Genomic DNA, 23,944 nt, shown 5'->3' on the forward strand with positions numbered 1-23,944 from the left:
GCGGGAGCTCCGCGGCCCCTTTAAGAGGCGGGTCCTACGCTAGGCTCCACCCCCCTCCTCTTCCCGCCAGCGGGCGGGGCGCGGCGTCGAAGGAGGAGGAGGGAAGGGAGTTGAGGCCGGCGGAGGGCGGCACCGGCCAATGGGAGTGGGCGGCGGGGGCGGGGCTTGGCGGCGGGCGGCCAACGGGCGGGCGCCGGGGCGCTGTGAGGAGGTCGGGCGCGCGGGGCATGACGGCGCCGGGCAGCGCGGGGCCGCCGCGCAGGTACGGGCGGGGGGAGGGGGGGGGGGAGTTGCGGGGGTCCCGGGTACCGGGGGGGGCGGCCGGGAGCCGCGGGGGCGCCTCCCTCTTACCGCCGGGGAGCCCGGTGCCAGCCCTCGGCCTGCCCCCCCCCTCCGCCCCCGCCGGCGGCGTCGCGCTCTGAGGGGAGCGCGGAAACCCCGAGGCTCGCGCCCCGCCCCCCCCCCATTTCACCTCAGTGAGGGGACGAAGCGCAGCCGGGGGTCCCGCCGCTGCCGGGCCCGGGGAGCCGCCGGTTCTGCCTGGCGGAGGGAGGTGTGTGGAGGGGGCTCCGAGCCCGGGAGGAGGCTGGGGCCTGGCCCCGGTCGCTCCTCGCCGCGTCCCCCAGCTCTCCTGGCCCGTCGTTGCACCGCCGGGGCCGCGAGGGGAACGTGGCCCGGGGCTCCTGGAGCGGCGCCCGGTAAAAGCCGGTCTCCCGGGTGCTGGGGAGTGATCCTGGGACCGAGGCCTCGGTCCTCACCCCGGCTGTCGCCCACCGGGCGTAGGTCCCCGGGGACAAGGGCGAAGAACCCCGGGGAGGGGGGGGGGGGCATCGAGGGAGGCCGCCCGAGGTGCGGGGACCTGGGGGGACACCCACAGAGGGCTCCGTCCGTGTCTCTTCCTCCTTTCCTTGACCTCCCGCCTCTCTCCTGACAGCGCCGCCGGGCACCGGCCGTTCCCCTCCAGCATCCTCGGCGGTGGCTCCGCTCCAGCAGCCAACACACGGGATTGAAATGACCTTGAAAGCCGGGAACAAGGGCAGCTCGCCGGATCCCGCCCGGGCTCGCTCTGGCCAAGGCTGCCCGGCTACAAGTGCCTCCCTCCGGCTCTGATCCTCGGGGTTTTGTTTTTGGTTTTTTTTTTTTTTTGGGGGGGAGGTGAAATCCCTGGCTCGCTCTCTCCTGCCTCCACCGCGTGCTTCCCCCTCACTTGTGCCGGCAGCAGTGGGGAAGGGATCCAGTGAAAATCAAACGCCGTCGGAGGGGCTCGTGCCAGACCGTTTCCAGACCGGATCCCAGCACTGTGTAAGGGAAGGGAGATGCCGATCCAGGGGGAGGGAGAAGCACCGGGCTTCACCCAGCAAAGCCACAGCCCAGGAGGAGAGCTGGGGGTCAGGGGGAGCCTGCGTGGGCAGGGAGGGGGGTGTCAGCCCCGTTACCGTGGGCAGGGTGTCAGCAGGTTGCCGGCAACGTTTTCCCTTTGCCGGCAACTCCTGCGCCTGCCTGCTCTGCCTCCTCTCGGGGGCTCTGCGTTCCGACTGTTCTTGCTCCACTTGTAGTTTGGGACACTTGGGATGGTGATTTTCCTGCAGAAGCAGCTTCCTGCTGAAAAAATTCCTTGAGGAGGGTGATGGCCTGAGCTGCTAGAAAGTGTTTTCCTCCCTGCGCTGGTGCTGGAAGCAGTTCTTGGCAGGGAGACGTCCCCGTCACCTGTGCCTGGAGCCCAACCTTATCTTATCCCGTGCTCCCGAACCCCAGATCTCCATCCCTGCTGCATCTGGGAGCAGGGATGGACCGAGATCTGGAGACGGGTGATGAAACAGCCACTGCGATGTCTCCACTGGGGCTGAGGATGCTCCTCGCAGCCCTCAGACCCTCCCTGGAGCAGCCTGATGCCAGCACTGCGTCCAGGGACCATCTGACCCAGGAGTTGTCCCTGGCAGTGACTGTAAGAGAGAGAAAACTGGGACAGGACCAAGTGCTTTTCAGTCTCTGGCTCTTCTTGTTTTAGGGGATTTCTGTGTGTTTGGTGACCCCGGGAGGGTTTCTTGGTGCCCTTGCTTCGAGCAAGGAGTGCCTCTCCCTGTCCCTTGCACGGTGCCCCTTGGTGTCAGCCCCAGTTAGGGCTAAATCTGCTTGCCCGGATTAAGTGGCGCAACTGCTTGGGGATTTAAAGGATGACGTGGGGGAAGCCAGAGCAGGCTGAGCTCCATCGAGGGAGGCTCCAGAGCAGGTCAGAGCCCCTTTTCCAGCATGGGGGCAGGGGGGATGAAGGCTTCGGTGCCTCCGTGATAGGAGTTTTGGCTTCAGGGCAGCATGGCATCACCTAGCAGAGGGTGTTTGTGGTGCAGGGCTGCCTGTCCTGAAGGCGCGGGGTGTCTGAGGCCTTTTGGTGTGATTGTCAAGGGATGTTATTTTGGTGCTTCTTGTCGGTAGAATCTCCATTCCCTTCCAGACACATCCTTTGACCTGAGCTTCTCCTAAAAATTCCCCACAACTGTTCATCCCATCCCCACAATGCTTGGGCTTTGGGGCTATATGGGCAGCTCGTTTACTTTGCAAACGCCGGTTGCGGGGACCCAGGAGCTGGTTCCCAGCCTGGTCCTAACTGCATGGCACTGGTGACTTGCGTTCTGTTTTTCTGCAGCCCTGCGTTTGTGCTGCATCTTGAGGGAGCATTCCCTGTGCCTCCAGCTGGGATTCAGCCTGGCTCCATTGCATCGGGACAGCGTTTTGGTCAGGCCCCCAAGGCTGTGGGGACACAGGGACTTACGCAGCTTTGATTCTCAGACCGTTTGGGCATGGCTGTTGGGGTGCAGCACCCCTGTCCTGGCTCTCCCTGAGACTGTGGGGGATTATTTAGATGGGTTTCCCTTCAGATGAGCCCCTAGGAGTGGGAGCTAGGGAAGTACAGGCAGCGAAAGAGCCCCTCTCTGTAGGTAGGAAGCACTTTGGTATGGCTTCTCCGCCTGGGCTCTGCCGCACCTCCAGGCATCATCCCTGCGGGCACTGGGATGCGCTCCAGCTCCACGCTCGTCCTGCCTGCTGGCACCTATCCTGCCTGCTGCTGTCCTGCCAGTCCCCCACCTGCTCTAGCATCACCCTGCCCGTTGAGCCGTGCTCTTTTCCCTTGAATAATTTCCTCTCCATAGGTCCAGTGGCTGTTTGCCGGCTCTGCTGTGCTGCCACAGACCATGGATCACTGTTCCGGCATTGGTCCCCTGGGATAGCGATTCGCTTTGGCTCTCCGTGCCAGAAGCACCGTGGCATGGCAATCTCCAGTTGCGGTTTGCTGAGGGCGGAAGCGTCACCTTTCTGGCCCGCCGGTTGATAACCTTCCCCGGGTGGCACTGGGAGTGTGTTTACTTAACGTGTTGTGGCTGATAAGCGCCTCTGATAAAACTCATGATAGTAAATAACAGGCTTTAACAAGAGGGGAGCGATTAAAGGAGGGAGGTGGTGCCCTCGGCAGGGGCTCTGCCCTGGGAAGATGGTGTTTTGCTGACCCGGAGGAGCAGACCCTGGCCCTCACTGGCTGAAGTCTCCGTCACCCCAGGGAGTTTCGTAGAGCTGCGATTTTTCCCATCCCAACCTCCATCTCTTGGGGAGGAGAGGCTCTGCTTTGGAGGGTGTTACCTGAGGCAGCGGGGAGGGAGCTGCTGCTCCTTGGCCACTTGGTTGTAAGTGCCGAGGAGCTCCTGGCAGGAAATGCCCTTTTTTTCTCCTGTGACGTGAGAAATCACAGAAATATTCTTGCTGTCCTTGAGCGGCAGAGATACTGATGTCTCTGCGCACACTGGGATTGAAGGGAATGGATTTACGGCTCCAAAACGCATCTCCCCCCTCTTTCCCTTCCCCCTGGGGGGCTAACAGGCTTCTCTTTGCAGCGCCAAGCCGATGCATGAAAAAGCAGCTCCCCTGAAGAGCCCTGAGCCCATGCACGGCCGTGAGAAACTGGAGGCATCCCACAAGGAGAAGAGTTTGGATTCCCTCGATGGCAGGTAAGGGGCAGCATACTGGGGTCTATGGTCGAGTCTTTGCTCTTCTTTGCCTCCTGTTGTGACCTCCTGCAGCGTCCCTGCTGCCTCCAAGCCCCTAAATGCAGCTTGCCAGCTATGGGTGGGCACAGGGGGTCCTCTCTTTATTTTCCCTTTCGAATACTGGGTCTATAAAAGCAGGGAGGGGAGAGGGGTTTGGGGAAGGGGACCGGTATTCCCGCTGCTGAGGTTGTTGGGAGGACTTCCCTGTCTGTGGTTTCTCCCTTCATCTGCCTGCGTGATGGGTGTGGATGGATGCCCTTGTGTGTGGCCAAAGACGAGTCCGTCCTTCTGCCTGGGCATGTTCCCAAATTCCCATTTGTGCTTTCCCTGGGGAAACCTTGACCTGGCTGAAGCTGCCCGTTAACAGCTCCTAACCTGTCCCAGGCTACTGCTGGGGGCAGCTCTGGGCTCCTTTCCCCAGTGCTGGGGTGTGTTTTGGGTACTGGCACCCTGGTGCTGCTGCCTCCACTATAAGCCTGATGCCAGACAGAGATCAGCCTTCTCCTGCAGCTGTTATTTAACCTCAGCAATGCCCAATGCTACAATAAATCACCGAGACATCCGAAATGTGGCTGCCTGGGGTCTGTCTTCAGTCCTCTACGTCTTACTGTGTCTCTTCTTGCAGCACATGTGTTTTAGGGAGCAGGTGAGAGACCTGGGGTTCTTCACTTGCCTGATGATGATGATTATGACTATTATTATATTTTTCCTTCCAGCCTCCACCTGAATGAAGCCCTGAAGGATGAAGACATCAAGAAATGCCACCGCGAAGTGGTAAGTCTTTGGCTTCATGAGCAAATGGGCTGGTTCGTTGTAGACTGACCCCGGCCATTTGCCACGGCGGAGCCTGCCTGGGGTCTCAAACGTGGGCTGCGGGAGCCAGAGGAGAAGCCACAGCGGCTTCTGGTGTAGGGCAGAGGCTCCCGCCTGCATTTTCAGGGGAGTCGATGATGGTTTCCTGTGGCCTCTGATCTGCCTTGCAAACACTTTGGGGATTTTCCTTCCAGAGCAAAGGAGAAAGTGGAAATCTTGACTGCAAGCAGCTTGGTTCCTGTCCGTTTGAACCTTTTTGTTCAAATCATGCCCGAAGTAGAGCTTTTCGGTCTGTCTTTAAACAAGGGGTGCTTTGGAAGAGGAAGGGGCGGAGGGAGGAGGCATTTTCCCTTTCCCTGTGAAAAAGATGGAGGAGAAGAACATTTTGCTGATTATTCGGAGGCATCTGGGAGGCTTACTAGATGGCAACGGGTTTGTGCTGGGGCCAGGGGGTGTTTCTTGACCTATGGATCAAAGACAGCCTGGGGTTGGCTCAGAGGTGATGCCACAGTCCCGCCATGTCCCTCCATAACCCCTTGTGTCCCTCTGAAACGCTCCCAGCGGCACCCCCACCGTCCCGCCGTCTCTCCCAGGGGTGGTGTCTGAGCTGACCCCAGGTGATGTTGAGCCTTGATCCTCTTATCGCCCAGCTCATCCGGTGACAAGGTGCATGGAACAAAGGTGACCTTGTCACCACGGGCAGGAGGGCTCTGCCTGCAGTGCTCTCTGCAAACCAGCCTTGCTGCCCTGGGGCCCTTCGAGCTGTGCTGGACTTCTCCACGTCCTCGCAAAGCATCTTGTCCCTTGGATTTCAGGGGACAGCTGTCACCGCTGCGGGGACAGTTGCATCCCTGGGGAGCACCCCGAGGCCTGGGGCGCTGCCTCCTCCAGGGCAGGGGGTGCAAATCTGCCTGTGCTGCCTTACAGGACTAACTGAGCGGATTTAATGCAAAGTGTTGAACTGCTTTGGAGCCTTTAACTTACATACAGATTTATTTAAGGGCGAACCTGCCGAGTCTCCTGCCGCGGCTGCTGGCAGGCTTTGAAGAGGCACCGGGAATATAAATAGCTGGATGGCGCGGCGCGATGGGTGCAAAGCAAGTGTTGTCACTGTGCCCCGAATAACGGAAGAGCTCGAGGAGGAGGAGAGAAACTGCTGGGCAAAATAAATTGCCTGCAGATGAGCCCAGGACAAAACGGGCTCCTCGCAGAGGCTCAGGAGCCTCCTTAGATATTAGGGGATATGTTTATTTGGGAGGATGGCACAACGTTTGCTGGGTGCTGGATCATCTGACCCTCCTCTAGCCCTTCGGGTCCGCCGTCCCCAGCCTGGTGGGACCCTGCTGCATTGGTCCCGGGTGCGGGGAGAGGGAGATTTTTTTTGCAGGAGGGTGTTTTTCTGGCTCTCCTCTTCAGCAAGGTCACTAGATAACTTTGTTCTGCTTTATTTTCAGGCCGCTAGCAAGTACAACTCCCAGTACCACAAGCTGTTCAAGGACATCCCGACGGAGGAGAGCGTGCTGAAAGGTGGGTGGCATGGCAAGGGACGGGTATGGGGGTGGCAGGATCTGGCACATAGTCTGCCATGCCCCTCTCTCTGCCTTGCAGTTTGCTCATGTGCGCTCCAGAGAGACATCCTCATCCAGGGAAGGCTTTACATCTCCCCCAACTGGCTCTGCTTCTATGCAAACCTTTTTGGGAAGGACATCAAGGTAACATGGAGACCAGCTCACCCTGGTCCCTTAGGGCTCGTAGCCCAGGCTATGCTGCAGCTTATCCCCTCCTACATCCAAATACTACCAAAATCATCATTAAAAGCCTCCGATGTGAAGGGGAGCATGGTTGTGCCTCCCCCTCTGATCACCTGCGGCACCTGCCTGGGGAAACCAAATATTGGTTTGGTTTAAAATTCCCTGATGCAAAACCTCCTACAAGCCGCAACGGTGTTTGAAGGAAGATCAAAGGTTTGGGGGGGGGGGGGGAGATTTGAATCTCTCTTGGCTTTTCTTCTTGATTTACAGTCTGATGTTTCCCTGTTAGTCTTGTGGCTGACAGGGATCTTGGGGAGAGACAACTTCCTTTAAAACTGGGCTGAAGAACTGAATTATTTATATCAGCCACTTTAAACAAATAGCTGATAGAAATACAGGGTTTCAATGAAGTTATCCTGCCATAAATTATATCCTGCCTTAGTTTTAACCCTCTGTGGGCTTGTAGAGGGGGCTTTCGTGATGGGTTTTAAGGAGACTTGCTGGACAATGCTTTCCTCGTGTCCTCGCTGTTCTGATTGAGTAGAAACCACCTCCCAGCCGAGATTAACGTGGCGGGGATGCTGTGACCTTTAATAAAAACCCAGCTGTCTCTGGGAAATGCTGAATCCCCACGTCGCCACTCTGCTTGAGGCATAATTACGACGTGTGTTATATTTCTGCCTTGCGAAAGAAACTCCCTGAGCTCGCACCATGCCCGTCCCTGCCCATTCCCATGTCTTTTTGCCCTCCAGGTTGTGATCCCGGTGGTCTCTGTACAGCTGATAAAAAAGCACAAGACGGCTCGGCTGCTGCCCAATGGCTTGGCCATCACCACCAACGCCAGCAGAAAGGTAATGCTGGCGCTTTGAGCATTGGTACCCAGCCTCACCACAGCCAGGGGATGCCCTGGTCCAAGCTGGCTGCGATTTGAGAGCAGGGAACGAAGTGATTCCCATCCCTGGCTGAAAGTGTGGGCCGGTTGGGAAGTGAGCACTGCTCTCCGTGCTGGCAGCCAGCCAGGGCAAACACCACAGCTTTGCTTTTGTTTCTGAATTTCACTTTGTTTTTGAGCGAAGCAAAGCCCGAGTGGAACTCGGTCGAGCCTGACAAATCCCTGCCAGGCTCAAATAAAACCTTTAAACTCCTTAAACGCAAGCAGGGGAAGGGTTTGGGCTGGCGTTCAACCTGAGCTGGCAGAAAACTTTGTTAAGGGGCTGAATTTCCAGCTTTTAAATCACGTTGGGTGTTGTTGGCTGCAGCGAGCTGACGTAGTCCTGCTCAGTGCATCCGAGTCCTCGTCTGGCTGACTGCTGCTGGCAGCAGCGTGCATTGCAGATCCCCTGACAAGGAGGGGGTTATTCCTGCAGGATTTTAGCAGGGGGTGGCACAAGGCAGGATTTGGGCATTCAAAGCAATCTGCTCTGCACATTGCGTGGACTCTGCATCGGGCAAGGCGAGCGTTGCCCCGCGTCCTCTTGTGCCGATCCGTGGGGATGTTTTCTGTCGCTCCTGGCCCCATTTGCTGCCACATCCCTCTGGGCTAAGCACGGGAGGCCCCATGGGAACAGCAGCTGAGTGAAACTGGCCCCAAAAAAATTTGGTCCAGGTTTTAGCAGGCTGCAAAAATAACAGCAAGTAAACTCTGCAGGGAGATGCCTGTGGGGGGGACGTGGCTCCTGAAGGAGGGGAGATTCAAGGGCAGGATGTCTCTGCCTGTTCTCTGCCTGTGAAGAATCAGACTGGGGACAGGGGGAAATCTCTCCCAGCAGCTTCTCTTTTTCTCTTGCAGTACATCTTTGTGTCCCTCATCTCCCGTGACAGCGTCTATGATGTCCTGAGGAGAGTCTGCACGCACCTGCAGGTACCCTCCACCCCGCATCTGACAGCATTTTGATGGCTGCAGGGCTCTGTGCTCTCCCCTTGGGCTGCATTTTGGGGAGCAGAGCTCTTCACCACCACCTCCAAGGCTTCAGACTGCTCCCAAAGTCCTCCCTGGTGCCCTGCTGCCTCTTCCCAGCGTCCTCGCTCCACAGCAAGGGACAGGAAGAGGGGCAGGAGCCATGCCCCGGGCGCATCCTGTCCCTGTGAGCTGCCGCTGGCCTTTTCTGGGTCATGGATGACAGAGGCAGAGCCCGGAGTTTCTGTTCTTTCCCAGGGCGTGTATATGAATTATTTATAATCTGGTAGTAATACTAGTTCTGCCACTCTGCACATCACCGCCTTTTCCCCAGATCTGAAGTTTTAAGGGGAGGAAAAATGGTGCAAAGTCAAAAAAAAATTTGAATTAAAAAGTCTGAGGGGTGAAGACTTCCATCAGCCCTCGAGCTGGAGAGGAGGATTGTGGGGACCTCTTCTTCTCCCTGCCTTTGAAGCACGTGGGAAGTGGTGCTGGAGCCCTTCCCCATCCAGAAGGGTGTCTGCCGGCTGTGCTGGGGCAGTGATTTGGGTGACTCAGACCCATTGCCAAACTGGGGAATTTATTCTTTGAAATGTGCTGGGCTCTGCCTAGATATTCCCGTTTTTTTTCCCCCGATGGTTTATCCCCTCTGTCAGGAGCCAAGGCCAGTGCAGGAGCCCTTGGCTCAGCCACAGCCCCATAGGGTTTTTGGTGATGGGAAGCAGCGATGCAGTGCCCCATTCTCTCCGGATGCTCTTCTTTGTCTCCGGAATCCCCATGCTTGCAAGTTTTAAACAGCTGCTCTTCATAGACTCACTAGAAAAGTCAAAATTCAATTTTCTGGCTCAGGTTGAAGCATGCAGAGGCAGAACTATAACGCCTGATTTTTTCTCCCCTCCAGGTTTCGAGTAAGAAGAGCTTGAGTTTGAAGGAGCTGACAGAGGAGCCTGATGCTGTGTCGCTGGTGAGGGTCAGGGCGGCTCTGGGAGAGGGAAGGACGGCCATGAACTCGCACTGTGGGCAGGAGAGCGTCCGCCTGGCCCCCTTGGTGGGTTTAATGCCTTCCTGGCATGCTGAGATTCGGCTGGCAGCCACTTGCAGGGCACAGAGTCAGTTCTCTCCCCTCGCTGCTGACAAAGGTCGTGCGAGGATGCGGCCGTTGCCTTCGTAGCTCGTCCTCTGGGATCCTCATACCCCAACTTGTCAGAAACGGATGGGTCAAGAGGACGATTCGGACAGCCTGCGGCTGAGCGCAAACTGATGACTCGGCCGGTTGGTCTTGGGGGTCTGTTTATAGACAGAAAATCTTCAGAGCAATGCGGAAAATGCTGCCATACTGCTCCTGCCGGCTGATACTGTTTGCAGCCGCAAACAGAGATAACAGGCTGGAAATGTGATTGAATTGTCCAAAAACCTGTGGCATGAGTGGGACGGCTCATAGCTGGGAGGCTGGAGAGGGAAAAGCCTGCCAAACTGTGGCTTGACTGAGGGAGCACAAGGGGCCGCATCCTGCTGCCTTTGGAGCATGGCAGGGCTCAGCTCTGCCCGCAATGGCTGCGTCCCTGGCCGGCAGGATGTGTCCTCTCCATGAAATGTGGATGGCCCATCCCTGTCTCTGCTCCGTCATGAAGGCATTGGTGCTGCAGCTGTGCTGGGCTGTACGGGGACACTGAGCAGGGTGTCCTCCACGGGCTGGTGGCCTTGTGCATCAGGCTGGGTGCAGGAGGTGACAATTGGGGTGGCCCTTGTGGGCCAGTGGCCTCACACACTGGACCAGGAGGTGACAGGTGGGATGTCCCCCGTGGTCTGGTGGCATCCCAAGGGTTGAAGGCACTTTTCAAGGGCTGAATCGGGAGCGATGCAGGCTGGCGGTGTCTCCCGGTCCTTCTGAGGGCTGTAGCCTTTCAGCAGCTCCAGCCCTGCGACTCTCCGGTGGGGGAACCCCTCTCTGTGCCGGCTGCCGCCCTGCTCAATTCGGTGCCTTTCCGGGGTGCGCTGGACCAGGATGCTGAGCCACAGGGTGGGCAAGTGGGTCTCAGAGGATGATGGGTGACCGTGCTGAGCTTCAAACAAAGGGGTGAAGGAGGCAGCAATTGGTATTTGGGGCAGGCGTGGGGTGCGTGGGCAGGTCCTTCCTATGGCAGCAGGAACCTATGACCCCACGGGCCCATCATGGAGGACCAGCTTCCCCTTTGGATGTGCTGGTGCTCGACGGAGATGCTGTAAGGTTCCAGGCCGAATCTGGCCCCACTGTGTCCTCGGCGCTGCCAGTTTCACGGGAGAAAGCGCTGCCGGTGGCTTGGCTCACCCAGGGCTGTTCCCGCAGGAGGTGATTGTCCCCGAGGGCAAGTGGAGGAAGGTGTCACCCGCCTCGCTGTCACTGTCGCTGCCGGATGCCGACTACCAGTGCATCCACCGGACCTCTGTCAGCAGCCTGAGCGCCAAGGAGAGCTCCTTCACCTCCGAGGAGCCTTTGGTTTCGGGTGAGGGCTGTGTCTGACCCAGGGATGCGGGTTTGTGCCCTGCCTTGCACATGGTGCTGGGTGTAAACCTCCATAAATACATGTTCATCCATCCTCTGCGCTCGTGGAGGGGATTTCTGCCTTGCAGACGAACAGGGTTGAGGCTGGGAGTCGGTGATGGGGTCCTGGGGATGGGGTCTCCTGGCTGTGGGGTCTGAGCCCTCAGCGTGCACCTGTAATGCCCGTGCAGGCAGTGTTAGCCCACGAGGGAGGAGTATGTGATGCTTGAAGGCTCCCAGTTGCCGGAGGAGCACGAGCATCTGCCCAGTGTTGCCGTGCTGCTGACTCTGGACTTGTATTTCAGAAAGTGCAATAAACACTGAGGAGGAGCTGGAGGTGGAGCAGAGCTGTGTGGCGGAGCTGAGACCCTCTGACTACCAGCTCCTGAAGATCTTCATTGTGCTGTAAGTGTGCTGAGGGCGGCCGTGGCGTGGGGAAGTAGGGGGGGTACGCTGGGAACCTCCATCTCAACCACCAGCCGCTGAGCACTTGCGCTTTTTCCTCTGCTCCCAGCATCTGCCTCCTGGTTGTGTCCTCCTCGTACCTGGCGTTTCGCATCTTCCGTCTGGAGCAGCAGCTCTGCTCTCTGAACCGGGACTACCTCTCCCGCGGGCCCAGGAGGTGAGGGACCCTCGGGGACACTTTGGGGCAGGTTGGTCACACTGCAAGTGGACAACCCGAGGGATGTGGTGCAAGGAGCAACGGCTCCGCTCCACGATGTGTCCCAGGGGTGCTTTGTCCCTTGTCCGGTGCCTGCTGTTGGGATGGCTGACGGCAGACCTCAAAGTGCCATCCCCATGCAGTAGATGATCCCATCAGCTGCTGGTTTGAGCGACCAGGGAAAGCTCTGCTGTCCCTGAGACTTTCAGCGCTTGGGAAAAGGTTTCCTTGCAGGTTTGGGGCTGGTTCCTTGGTTGTAGGAAGCACCAGGGCACCTTGGTGGAGCCGGGCTGTGCCCTGGGGCTAATGGGACCACAGGCATCGGCAAGGGATGGACAGGTGTTGTGGTTTAGCCCCAGCTGGCAACTAAGCACCATGCAGCCGCTCTATTGCTTCCCCTCCTCAACTGGACAGGGGAGAGAAAATAAAACAAAAGGCTTGTGGGTTGAGATAAGGACAGGGAGAGATCACTCAACCAATTACCGTGACGGGCAAACCAGACTTGCCTTGGGGAAAATTAACTCAATTTATTGCCAATCAAACCAGAGTAAGGTAATGAGAAATAAAACCAAATCTCAAAACACCTTCCCCGCACCCCTCCCTTCTTCCCGGGCACAACTTCACTCCCAGATTCTCTACCAAGCCCCCCAGTGGCACAGGGGGACGGGGAATGGGGGTTGGGGTCAGTTCATCACACGTTGTCTCTGCTGCTCCTTCCTTCTCAGGGGCAGGACTCATCACACTCATCCCCTGCTCCAGCGTGGGGTCCCTCCCATGGCAGACAGTTCTTGATGAACTTCTCCAGCGTGGGTCCTTTCCACGTGCTGCAGTCCTTCAGGAGCACACTGCTCCAGCGTGGGTCCCCTGCAGGGTCACAAGTCCTGCTGGAAAACCTGCTCCATGGGCTCCTCTCTCCACGGGGCCACAGGTCCTGCCAGGAGCCTGCTCCAGCACAGACTTCCCACGGGGTCACAGCCTCCTTCAGGCATTCCCCTGCTCTGGCGTGGGGTCATCCCCGGGCTGCGGGTAGATATCTGCTCCACTGTGGACCTCCCTGGGCTGCAGGGGGACAGCCTGCCTCACCATGGTCTTCCTCACCACAGGCTGCAGGGGAATCTCTGCTCCAGCACCTGGAGCACCTCCTCCTCCTCCTCCGCCTCCTCCTCCACTGACCTGGGGGTCTGCAGGGTTGTTTCTCTTACATATTCTCACTTCTCTCCCCAGCTGCTGTTGCGCAGCAGTTATTCCCCCCTTCTTAAATATGTTATCACAGAGGCGTTACCACTATCGCTGATGGGCTCAGCCTTGGCCGGCGGTGGGTCCATCTTAGAGCCGGCTGGTGTTGGCTCTCTCGAACAGAGGGGAAGCTTCCAGCAGCTTCTCACAGAAGCCACCCCTGTAGCCCTTCTGCTGCCAAAACCTTGCCATGCAAACCCAATACAACAGGAGTGGGTTCCCTTGGGTTGGGGACAGCGGGGGTTCTCCCTCCTTGTGCCTATGGGGCCTGGGCACTGGGCTGGGGTACCGTGCCTCTGCAGCCACTCGCCCCGTCTTACCCTGCTCTCTGCTTGCAGGTGACTGTTACCCCCAGCGCTGGCTGAGGACGGACGCCGAGATGGTGGCACCCTGTGTACGGATCCCAGTGCTGCATCCTCCCAGCCATGGCTGTTGCACGTGGTCCGGCTTTCCCTTGGCCAGTGAAATGGGACCAAGTATCTTCTCTCTTCCCAGCGGGACCACTCGGCCAGCTCATGGCCACTGGTGCCAACTCCCCGTCCCACTGGAAACCCATTTTCTCCCTGGGACGCTGCTGGACTGTAGCACCGGACGAGAGCTCGGTAGCACCGGACGATGGCTCAGGACTGCCGAGGGGCTGGACCTCCCCTTAGGACTTGCTGCTAAAACGGGTGCCGGTTTTTATTCCAGACTTGGGGTTTTCTTGTTAAAAGATGACCTTAGGCTCACCAGGAACCCCCAAAAATGTGGATGAATTGCTGCTGCTGCTCTGGGTGAAGCCCGAGCAGCGGCTCTGGGCTGAACCTGCCTGTTTGTCCCCCTCTCAGTATCCCTGGGGCCACGGGCAGAGGAATGGCTCCAACCCTGGGAGTCTGCAGGGATGGGGAGAAAGGGGCCACCAGCCCTGTGGGGCATCATCTATCCCAGCACCTGAGGGCGGGGGTACAATCTAGGGTCCCCCCAGCTCTGCTGGGCTCTGTACTGGCCCCCAGCCCTTCTTTCCTGGAGTACTGGGCCATCTCTGGGTGCGTGTATGTGTGTGTGTGTCCCCTGCAAAGCACTTTAGGGTCCCCTAGACCAGGTGTCCTCGCTGGGGACTGCGCCTGGCAATGGTGCCGGACCAAGGCTTCGTTAGCCCCGCTCACCTCTTTAAGATGTCCCAAAAGGAGCCTGTGGCTGGCACTAGTGAACGTCCCAGATCGCAGCGTATCTGTGCCCTGGTTCGTGTTAACCTCGTCACCACGTGGAGCTGAGTGCCACAGGATTTGTCCCGCAGCCTCCCCTGGGAGCACGCTGGGGCGGCAGGTGATACCTGTGCGATTCCTTTTCTTTTTCTTTCCTATTTTTTTGGAACTACAAGTGCTGATGGGGCCAAATCCCCACACCCTGGGGAAGAGCTCGCTGCTCACTCCAGGCTTGGAACGGCTTTTAAATGAAAATAAAACCAGGATTTTCTAGCACATCGCTGTCTGCTGCCAGCATCCTTGCGGTGGTGCCGGGCTGCGAGCCCTGAAACGGGGTACCCCAGAATCTGTGCTGTCCTGGTGCCCCTTCGCTGGCTGCATCCTCAGGACGTGGATTACGTGGGGACGGCCCTGTTCTCGTGTGGGCTTGGGGATGGGTGGCATCGCCGTGTCCTCCCTTTGGGCCAGCGCTGGTGGAGGTGGGGCTGTTTAGCCCCCAATATCCCACCCAGCAGGGCAAGGCTGGAGGGGTGCCGCGTGGGCCAGCGTGCCGGTGGGTGCTCAGCATTGTTTCTCCACACCAGGGAATCCTGCGTGTCACCCTGTGTGTCACCCTGGCCATGCCGGGGGGCGGGGGGGGGGGGAAATACCAGGCTGGGGTGCAGCCCTGGCTGGGGTGGGGGGGGCTAGGGTGGCTTTTGGGGGACACCCCAGGGCCAGGCAGGCTCCGGGCATAGGGGACAGGGAGGTTTTTTTCACTAGATGGCAGCAGACACTGCGGGATGTGACACTCAAGCTGGTGGCAGGGCCACCCTGGGGACAGTGGATGCCTGGGGAGGGTGCTGACCTGCAGCCCCGTCCCGCTGGGGTGGACAGGGTGAGCTTTCCTCTTCCTCCTCTTCTCTGAGCATCAGCAACCCAAATCCTGCCCCCGTCAGCCTGGCCCATGGAGCAAAACACATGAAAATGGGTGAAATGCGTGAAAATGGCCCAACTTGAAAGCCACAGTGGAGGTGACATTGGCTAAATGGGGACTGGGGTGGTGTCACCCTGGGGTGCCGAGGGGGTGGTCTGTGGTTTGGCCACGTTTTTGGCCAAACTATTGAGGCTGCTTCTTCAAAGCTCTGGTGTTACGGGGCTGTCGGAGCCTTTGACTTTGTGGGTGACCCGGTGGATGAAAGGCACCATCCCGCTGCCACCCCATCCCTGCTGGGGACTTGCCCAGCTCACTGTGCCAGTGCAGCCGCCAAAATGGGTTTGGGGTTGTTTTTTCAAAAAACGAGTTGGTGCTCAATGGGTTCAACCTCACAGTGGGGCTTATGGTCCCAAAAATTAGGTTTAGGATTGGGGCTTTTTTGGTCTTGTGTGCCCAGCCTGGTGTGTTTTTGGGTGCTCCGCAGCACCCAATTCAAACCAGGTGCGTGGGGTCCCTCCCTCGTCCTTGTGCCGAGCCCGGACCAGGCATGTGACAGTGGTGACGGCCACCTCGGCTCCTCTCAGGGCTCTTTGGTTAAAGCCGGCAGTGGGACCACTCACGGGTGCAGTCGGCTGAACTGGAAGAGGTTTGGAGGAGCCCAGGGGTGAGACCCTGCTGTGGTTTGGGGGGGTTCCCTGCTGCTGGGAGCTGGTTGCAGGGCTCCGGTTTTGTTTTCCAGCCAGTGTTTGCCTGCCTGGTCAGTGTGTGTTAGCTCTCCCGCCGACGCCCTGCTTGAGCTTATTTGCTTTTCTTTGTGTAAAGAAATGCCACGTAAAAGCCTTGGGTGCAGGAAACGTCCTGGGTGCTCACCTTGCTGGCTCCAGCAGCCCTGCCCTGTCCCTTGGGGATGAGGAATGCGGGGTGCCCGCCGAATGAGCACAGCCCCTGCCCTCAAGTCCCCCCCAGTGCTCCCCCACTCAGACCCACCACCCTGCCTTCCTACCTCCCCTCTACCTGCGCTCCTCCCCAGCCCAAATCAACCCCTAAAAATAGGACTAGGAGATTATATCAGCTTGTGTGGCTGCCTCGCCATCGTGGAAGGCGTGGCGGAGTTGTCCCCAGGCTCGCTAGCTCTCTAAGGCCAATTTCTGCTCGGTTTCACCCACTGCAGGGCGCAGAGTGGCCGAGAAGCCGCTGCAAGACCTGAGGCTCTGCCCGCGAATCGCAGCCATTGTGGCCGCGATACCGTTGCACAACAAGAAACCGTGGGGCAGCAGGAGCCACTGCTTGTTAGCGGGTACCTACACAATAGATGGGATGATGCTGACAAGCGCACAGTTTGGTTTTGAATTTTATTCTGGACCCGGGAGTGGCAGTGACGTTGCTCCGGCAAAGCCCCGCGGAGTCCAAAGTGAATCCCCTTCAGCGAGTGGCTCAATCCCGTTTCAACCATCTCTTGGGTTTTCAGCTCCATCCGAGCAGGGAAAGGGGTTTTCCAGGAAGGGCTGGTGCTGAAGAGATGCCCTGGCCCGCCAGCTGCTCCCCCGTCTGGGCAGCGTAGGAAGGAGGGCAACGACCCCAACCCTCGTTTTGCTTCGCTGCTTCTTGTACGTGTTTGCTTGGGTGTTTTGAAAGAGCCTGGGCTGTGGCTACTTACCTTTTTCTTAGCAACAAGGGAAGTTTAAGCCCTTCCTGCAGTTCATCACCTCGGTGCTGTGCTAGTATGCACGCCGGTGGGGCTGGGCTGGCAATATGATGGGTGAAGAGCTCCGGGTTAAAAATAATCCTTCCTCCTTTTCTTTTTTGAGGCTTGTATTTAACCTGGATTTTCCTGATTCAGTTGGTGTGCCGGAGCGTGGTTGCTCTGCTAGACACCACCTGCGCAACCTGCTCTTTGCTTCTCATGAGATTAGAGATTATTCCTTACCCTGCAACGACATCTCATTTTAATTTTTATTTTCCCCAGTGCTGAGCCTGTCTTTTAATGAGAAGATGTGCTCTGAGATCCCAGCCATCATCCAGCACAGGAGGAAAGGTGTTTCGATTAGAAGTGTATTAAGGACTTCTTGGGCTTCAAGGAGACTGCAGTTATCTTTGGCTTTTATACCTCAAACTCTGTCCTTTTGTTCTCCCTGGTGTTTTTTTTTTTTATCTCAAGTAACAGAACTGGTTTTGTTCTAGAGGAAGCAGCGACAGCCTTGGACACTCTGAGTGCAGCAAACGCTAACAAGGGTTGGGGAGCGCTGACGAACCCTCCCTGAATGGAGACGACCTAAAATCGTAATGAAAAAAAAATACTTCAAAGAGTGAGTGTCGCTTTTCATCTCAATTAAGTTTCCTTTTCTAGGATTGGGTTTCTCGGCTTCCTATTAATCTTCCAGCAGTTCAGAGTCAGGTTTTAATTTGTAATAAGAGCAAGCAGGGGTGGGGGACAGAAAAAAAGAAAAAAAAGCTATTGCTGTACAGCCTAGGAGCACCTATCTGAAGAAAACAGATTTTCTTTTTACCCCGTTCTTTAATCGAGGCATTTCTTTTGGAGTCTTGTCCTTTGACATCGACATCTCAGTGTCAGGTTTTCAGGGGTGAAAAATCCTTGCTGCTAAATCCTAGACTGCTGAAATACCACTAGCTGGAGGCACAAATTCGAAATAGCCATGAGAAAGCATTTGGAGGCTTGGTTTTAAAGGGCATTTGCTAAACCTGGCTTGGAAGGGCAATGCCTGTAGCCAATTAAAGCCACCTAATGAGGGCGTGTTGCCTGCTGAGCAAAGGTGAAGTCTCTTTAGCAACCCATTTTGCCACACAAGTCAGTGTGAAAATTCACCATGGAGAGGAGGATTTCTTTGAAAGCAAAGTGACTTTTCTGGTTAGAAGTTCAAAGGCCAGTAATGTCCAGAGGGGACTAAGGCTTTTCCAGGAGGGAACAGGGTGTTTGGGGGGGTGTAGCCATGCTGGAGGGGTTACATTCTTCTTCTTTGGGACAATCCTGCGCATGGGCATCTCCCTCAGGCACTGGGGGTGCTGCCTCACAGACGGGGAAGGCAGTTTTTGGGGGGGCCGGAGCTGCAGCTCTATCACTTCTGTGCCAGTTTCGTGATGAGAGCTTTCCACTCCGATCTCTTCTGCGTGATGTAGGAGGGGGTGAGGAGCTGCAGCAAAGGCTCCGGCCGGCCCCTAAAGTATCCCTGACACAGAGCCTCTGCGTTGCAGATCACGTACATCCCACAGTCATAGCTGTTCTGCTGGGCAGGCGCCTTCTCCTCCATGAAGGTTGCTTTGCCCCCTCTTTTGCCCAAGAAAGCCTCCAGCTTCCCCGCCACTTGCTTGGCGTGGAGAGAGTTGCATTTACTGTGGGAATCGTAATGGGCGAAGCACTTTTTGTCCCTGAAATAAACCAGTAAGCTCCAGTGGGTGCCCCCAGCGACCTGGTTGGAGTTATCATTGATAGGCAAGAACACCAGCTCTTTGTGGAGAAGGTCCAGTGGTTGAAGGAATATGGCTATTTCTTCCTGACTAAGGGCACATTTAATGAACTGAGCCACTTCGGGGCTGATAAAACAAACCTGATCGCTAAATTCTTGGAACTGGTGGTTGGTGAAGTACTCGAAGGCAAACCCGATGATGTGATCGTTAAGCCAGTTTGGGGGCTCCAGCAAGGCAACGTCCGACTGCCTCAGCAAACTGTCCATGTAGCTGAGAACAACAGGGTCCATCCTGCACAGGTCGGGGGTGCAGCACTCCAGCAAACTTCAAAAGCTGAAACATAGGAAGGGAAAATTAATTAAGGAATTAGATCACACCTGGGACAAGATACAGCACAACAAACATCTCGAGTTCCTTCTCAGCAAGCAGTGAGCAGAAGCCCAGGGTTCCCTGAAGGCTATTATTTGAAGGACCAGTGTTTGAACCATCTGCCAGATGAGCAGACGGAGAACACGCGGCTCGTCATCTGCAGCCTGTGACGGGTTGAGCCGGGCTCTTCTGCTGCTCTAGGAGCAGTGCATGGCTCCAATTAGATAAATGTTTCATCGTTATGATCTTAACCTCAAAGCAAAGTGATTTCCCGGCAGTTCCTGCTCGGGAACTGCAGGCACGCCTTCAGTTCTGTGCTTTGCACAGAAACCATACGTGATCTAGGAGAAGTCGGTTGGTGTTTTGGCGTTTCAGTGTTTCACCTGCACAGTGACAATCACTGTAATGCTTTGCATCACTGGCGTTCCTTAAATAAAAGCCTTTTCGGGGCTGTCTGACAGGCGTATGATCCCTTTCACCTAGCAGATCGTGCCACAGCTCCATGCCAGACAGATGACCCGTTCCAGGAAAACCTGCTCGCCCACTAGCACAGGAGGCAAGGCGGTGATGAGTAAGGAGAAACAAAGAAAAACAAGATCACAAACAAACCAGTTCCCTACCATGGGAATCTTTAGGACAACTGTCTACCTAGCCAGTAGAAATTTCAATAACTCAAGTACCACCGAAGCTGGATGGTCCGCAAAATACTTATTGTTTTATAGCTCAGGTTTTAACTGGCCAAAATTTTGCTCACAAAAGGAGAAAGCACTTGTGGGTACGCTGAGGGGTGAAGATCCCTGCAGGATTCTGCTGGTGATGTCCACCTGTGAACAGAAGTGCCTGGTCATGCTGACCTACTCTTCCAATCTTTTACTCTGTTATTTGTCCAGGCTACATTCTTCCCTCTTAATCTGTGCCTGCTTTCCACAAATAGAGGCTTCTTATCCTGAAAAAGGCGCTGGGAAATTCAAGTAGACTGTAGCACCTTGTTCTCCCCACCCATGTGTTTGAGGACTTCAACAGCTCTTCCAGGCAAGACTTCTCCTGACTCCTTTCCATTTATCAGGTTATCCACGTATCCACTAATTCTGATCTTTCTACTGGTCGTATAATTCCTTTTCAGAAGCTGCTGCATTTGCTGCCTTCGTGTCCCAGGGGGATTAAAGTGTGTTTTAAGAAAGAGGTTGCACAGCACACTAGGAGGTGCTACTCAGTAAACAACAAGAAATACTCGCTGGCACCAGACTAGAGTTTGGGAGGAGATCTTCCGAAGAGAAACTGTTGATTTAAACCCCCTATATCCGCCCCAGTTTTCCCCTTGCTCTCACATCCCCCAGCCCGGGCTCCTCCGCTGCTGCAATGCACCATCAGTCCCTGACGCTTCTCTCCTTGCCAGGACAGGGCTAGAAAAGCCACAGCTGGGGACAGTGGTGACTTGGAGCTGGTCTGGCCTCACCCTTTCCTCATCTGTGCCAAACGCAGCATGAAAACATCTTAGGATTTCTTAAAGCACTGTGTGAAAACTAATACCGATAAGATCATTTTAATATGATTCACTATAAATAAGACACAAATTCTCCATTATGATAGGGGGGAATAATAAAAAAAATAACCGCGTTGTTTACATGTTAGGAAGAAGTAGATTTGTGCTTCTTATTGCAACGTGAATCATGAAAAAGTCCTTCCTCGCCAGGCATGCATAAATTAAGAGAGATTTATCTCTAAAAAATCTTGGCAAGGTCACATCGCATGTGACTTGTAAGTAACAGAATGGATGAAGCATGCTGTATGTGTAATATGTCGGAAGGAAGGGCCGAGGTTGTGTACCTGGGGCTTGAAAAAGCTAATAACTATTTATGTATTGCTGATAGATCCAAGAGATGCCAAGCAGCAAGAGTCACTGAAAAGGAAGGGGAGCAGTCACTGTTATTTATACTGAGCCAAACACAATGGTATTTGGACACGCTTCCTACGTTAATGAACTCAAACCATTTCCAAGTTTGTGGAGCAAATCCTTTGCAACAGCCTGCAGTATAAGAACAAAACAAAAAATCCAAACTAAGTCCCAGCAACTCCGTAGCATGCCTGAATATAGTCTTGTTTAAAGAGCCGGACATCCTGTGAGCCTAGAACTGACCAGTTTGCAGTTTTAACAGGGTCACTGCTGAAACATTTTTTGCATGTGCCCATACAATGCCCCAAATTTTCCTTTAGTGTGTGTTTTTCTGCTTCATCTTCTCCTACAGATGTACAAAATACAGCAAATAGCTTTCCACTCAAGTCCAAATGGGATTACGGGCTAGGGAAGGAAGCATGCGTCCTGTATTCTGTTAATTTTCCACTCTGCAGAAACATCGTTTGGGTTTTTTTTCAGTCAAGGGGGAAAAAAAAAAAAAAAAAAAGACATTTGGCAGCTTCCTACAGTCAGGAAGGGAGAACGGTTATAGCAAATGCTTAATTGCCACCAGCTACTACTTTTAATATTATTGCCATCTGGTATTTGTGAAACTCCTTGTGAGTTCTGCAAGGATGACTCACTATGTGCAGCGCACAGCTTAAAGGAAAACCCTTTGTAGGCTCGGACGCCTTTCAGAGCCACTTAAGGTAAGCGGCGAGGACCGAAAAAGCGTAGTGGAGCTGTGAAAAGCCATCAAGAGAGATGGTTTCGTTCGGGAGAACCTCCCCATTAAAGCTAAAGATGAATCCGCAGCGAAGCCGGGGTGTGGATCTGAGCACCTTTGACGTTAAGGGGTGTTGAAATGCAATCGCAGATCGCAAGCAGCTCTGCTCAGACACAGCCAGGATTTGCTTCCTGAAGGCTCAGGCACACTCTGTTCAGAAGTTTTCATAAATATAGGAATAAATACTGACGCAGGCCTGGAACATTTGTTGTAGGTTGCCAACAAGAGTCTTGCTCATTCATTTTATTTGCATATTAGTAGTTGGAATTTGTGTAAACTCTCTGTAATCCTCAGCTTTCTCGGAGGGATATTCATCTGCCCCGTTTCGAGCGCTATGATGAGGACACCAGGGAGAGAAAAAAGAGCACTTCAATAAAAATGTCATCAAGCCAGCCAAGATGAAACCACCCATTTCGTTTATAGATTTGAAAACGGTGCCGTCTTGCATCAATATGGCAAGAAGTCAAGTTTCTTTCATCTGTAAGTAATAACAAATTAACAAATAAGCTGCCATTGTTAGCGCAAGTTTGATTCAGAAACTGATGGGACTCCTTCGTGTCCAGGATGCAAGGCAAAGCCTGTGTTTTGTAATAGTTGACAAAAACCCCCAAACCTATTATTTTCACAACATTAAAGACGACTACCTTCTACATGTAATTGTTGCCTTGCGCTCTGAAGGCAGCACTTGAGAGCCAGGGAATGAAACTCCCTAGTAATTGAGTTTAAATAGGCAGCGATGGAGGAAAGAGAGCTTAAATTATGGATGAATCAGATTCCTAAAGTCTATTTCAACAAATTAAAGGTGCTAAGAACATCCAGAGTGAATATTTTAAGGTGCCACGTCACTGAACTCCTGTACCAAATCTAAAGAATATGGGGGTAAATACAAAAAGCCACCTGAAAGGCAAATTATTCAGACTTTACCGGGGAAGAGCAAGAGGGGCAGAGATTTTCAGCAGCTTGGCTGAGGTCTTTGGAACGATCAAGAGTAAAAGGCCCCACGATTTAACCCCCAGACGATTCCCTTTTACCGGATGTATAGTTTTTAGACACTGTGTCAGTGCTCTTAATAGCGGTTGTTGTTAATGGTAGTAAGATCAGACAAGGAACATCGATTTCTATTTATCACCATGAGCTGGCCTGTACTTACCTGTCTCCTAACAGCCAGAGAAGAAGCACAAGGAAAATTAAATTAAGCCAGAAAAGGAGTGTACTCGTTTACTCTTTTGTTAAAGATAAACAATCTCTTTGTAGCCTATAGATTATAATTCCTGGATGATATGAGAACAGAGCCTTTGTGGGTTCAATAGGTCCTGAATGAAAACATTCATAATCTCTGTACGCACAATGCCCAAACCTTTCTGTTCCTGACAAACTCCCCGAACCAGACATATGCAGCCGCTCTACGCAACCGAACTCCAGAACCTTGCTTTGTTTCACAACACCTCACGGGACACTAAACTAGAAGCTGGAGGAACTACACCAAACGCTACTAAATCAAATACCATTTGGGTTGGCCAAAGCATGAAGTTTAACAGGGAAAAACCACCAGCGACCTGAAAGCCTGAGAAGGAGAGATGCCACTGAGGCTCCCCCAGAAGTAACGACGGGAAACCCCTCAGCTTGGTTCGTCAAAACGGCGTTAAACCGGATGTCGACGGATGGCATTCACCTGCTTTGGGAAAGAGTTTGTTCAAGAGAGCAGCGGGAAGCGCTGGGAGGGAATATTGTTTGCCCAAAAGACCTAAAGGTCGCGGGAACCCGGTCACAGGAAGGAATTACGGTCGGAGGAACGGATTCGGGTCGTTGTCGCTCTGTGGAGACGTGACCCACGGCGCCCGGCCGGAGGAGCGACGTGATGGACCCCGGCTTCGGGATCCGAGGATGGGAGCAGCCCCCCGGGAAGAGCTCGCTCGTCCCGCTGCTGCTTCTATGGAAATAAATGAGAATTCAGGAGAGAGCAGAGGGTTTGCCCGGGCTGGCGGGGCCCGGGCCGGCACCGGGACCGGGGTGAAGGCCGGGCCCGGGGGCAGCCGGTCGCACCGCTCCCTGCGAGCCCACCCAGGCCGAGCTGGTGCCCGGGCAGCCCCGGCTCGACCCCCCGGTGCGGGCTCCGCGGCTCCAACTTTAACGATTTTAACCATTTCCCCAACCCCCCCGTCCTCAAAACTCCCGTTAGAAGCCTCCGGACTCGGTGGAGGCCGGTACGGACCCCCCCCCCCAACGGCCCACCGGGCCCGGGAAACCACGGCCGGGGCCCTACGCGACACCGCGGTTGCCGTGGCAACGCCGGTCCGGTCCGGGTCGCCGCCGCCGCTCACCTGCCGCCGCATCGCCCGCTCTGCCCTCCGCGGTGCCGGCACCGGCCGGTTGCTGCGTGCTGCCGTAAAGCTGGCAGCGCCGCGTCGTAACGACCCGGCGGCCGCGGGGCGGGGGGGGGTGGTGGTGGTGGTGG

General features: G+C 55.3%; 2 protein-coding genes across 5 annotated transcripts; one reads left to right on the top strand and one right to left on the bottom strand.

Annotated features, from left to right (window-relative positions):
• Nucleotides 1-169: 169 nt before the first annotated feature.
• GRAMD2A (GRAM domain containing 2A) lies at nt 170-14,378 on the top strand. Of its 4 annotated transcripts, none has more exons than XM_075045728.1 (13): nt 170-262; nt 935-1,302; nt 3,885-3,998; nt 4,754-4,811; nt 6,305-6,377; nt 6,459-6,562; nt 7,354-7,452; nt 8,391-8,462; nt 9,400-9,546; nt 10,825-10,981; nt 11,325-11,424; nt 11,534-11,641; nt 13,255-14,378. In XM_075045728.1, the coding sequence occupies exons 3-13, from the start codon at nt 3,895-3,897 to the stop codon at nt 13,256-13,258; spliced, it is 1,026 nt and encodes a 341-aa protein (XP_074901829.1). In that variant the 5' UTR covers nt 170-262; nt 935-1,302; nt 3,885-3,894; the 3' UTR covers nt 13,259-14,378. The 4 variants fall into 4 exon arrangements, with proteins under 4 accessions (XP_074901829.1, XP_074901831.1, XP_074901830.1 ...); XM_075045730.1 differs by having other exon boundaries at nt 9,400-9,462; XM_075045729.1 differs by lacking the exon at nt 13,255-14,378 and having other exon boundaries at nt 11,534-11,645.
• Nucleotides 14,379-16,355: 1,977 nt separating this feature from the next.
• On the bottom strand, nt 16,356-23,904 carry SENP8 (SUMO peptidase family member, NEDD8 specific). Its single transcript, XM_075045733.1, has 2 exons — nt 23,811-23,904; nt 16,356-18,772 (listed from the first exon to the last, which is right to left on the bottom strand). Exon 2 carries the CDS (start codon nt 18,727-18,729, stop codon nt 18,091-18,093), a length of 639 nt encoding a protein of 212 aa, XP_074901834.1. The 5' UTR covers nt 18,730-18,772; nt 23,811-23,904; the 3' UTR covers nt 16,356-18,090.
• Nucleotides 23,905-23,944: the final 40 nt, after the last annotated feature.

This window comes from Buteo buteo, chromosome 13, assembly GCF_964188355.1.
Source record: "Buteo buteo chromosome 13, bButBut1.hap1.1, whole genome shotgun sequence".
NCBI lineage: Eukaryota > Metazoa > Chordata > Aves > Accipitriformes > Accipitridae > Buteo > Buteo buteo.

What these genes read in the sequence shown, in the direction of transcription:
- GRAMD2A (XM_075045728.1), top strand. Translation starts at nt 3,895, where the DNA reads ATGCATGAAAAAGCAGCTCCCCTGAAGAGCCCTGAGCCCATGCACGGC. An exon ending in TTTTTGGGAAGGACATCAAG is followed by an intron (nt 6,563 to 7,353) that starts GTAACATGGAGA and finishes TTTGCCCTCCAG; the next exon opens with GTTGTGATCCCGGTGGTCTC. An exon ending in CGAGGAGCCTTTGGTTTCGG is followed by an intron (nt 10,982 to 11,324) that starts GTGAGGGCTGTG and finishes CTTGTATTTCAG; the next exon opens with AAAGTGCAATAAACACTGAG.
- SENP8 (XM_075045733.1), bottom strand. Translation starts at nt 18,729, where the DNA reads ATGGACCCTGTTGTTCTCAGCTACATGGACAGTTTGCTGAGGCAGTCG.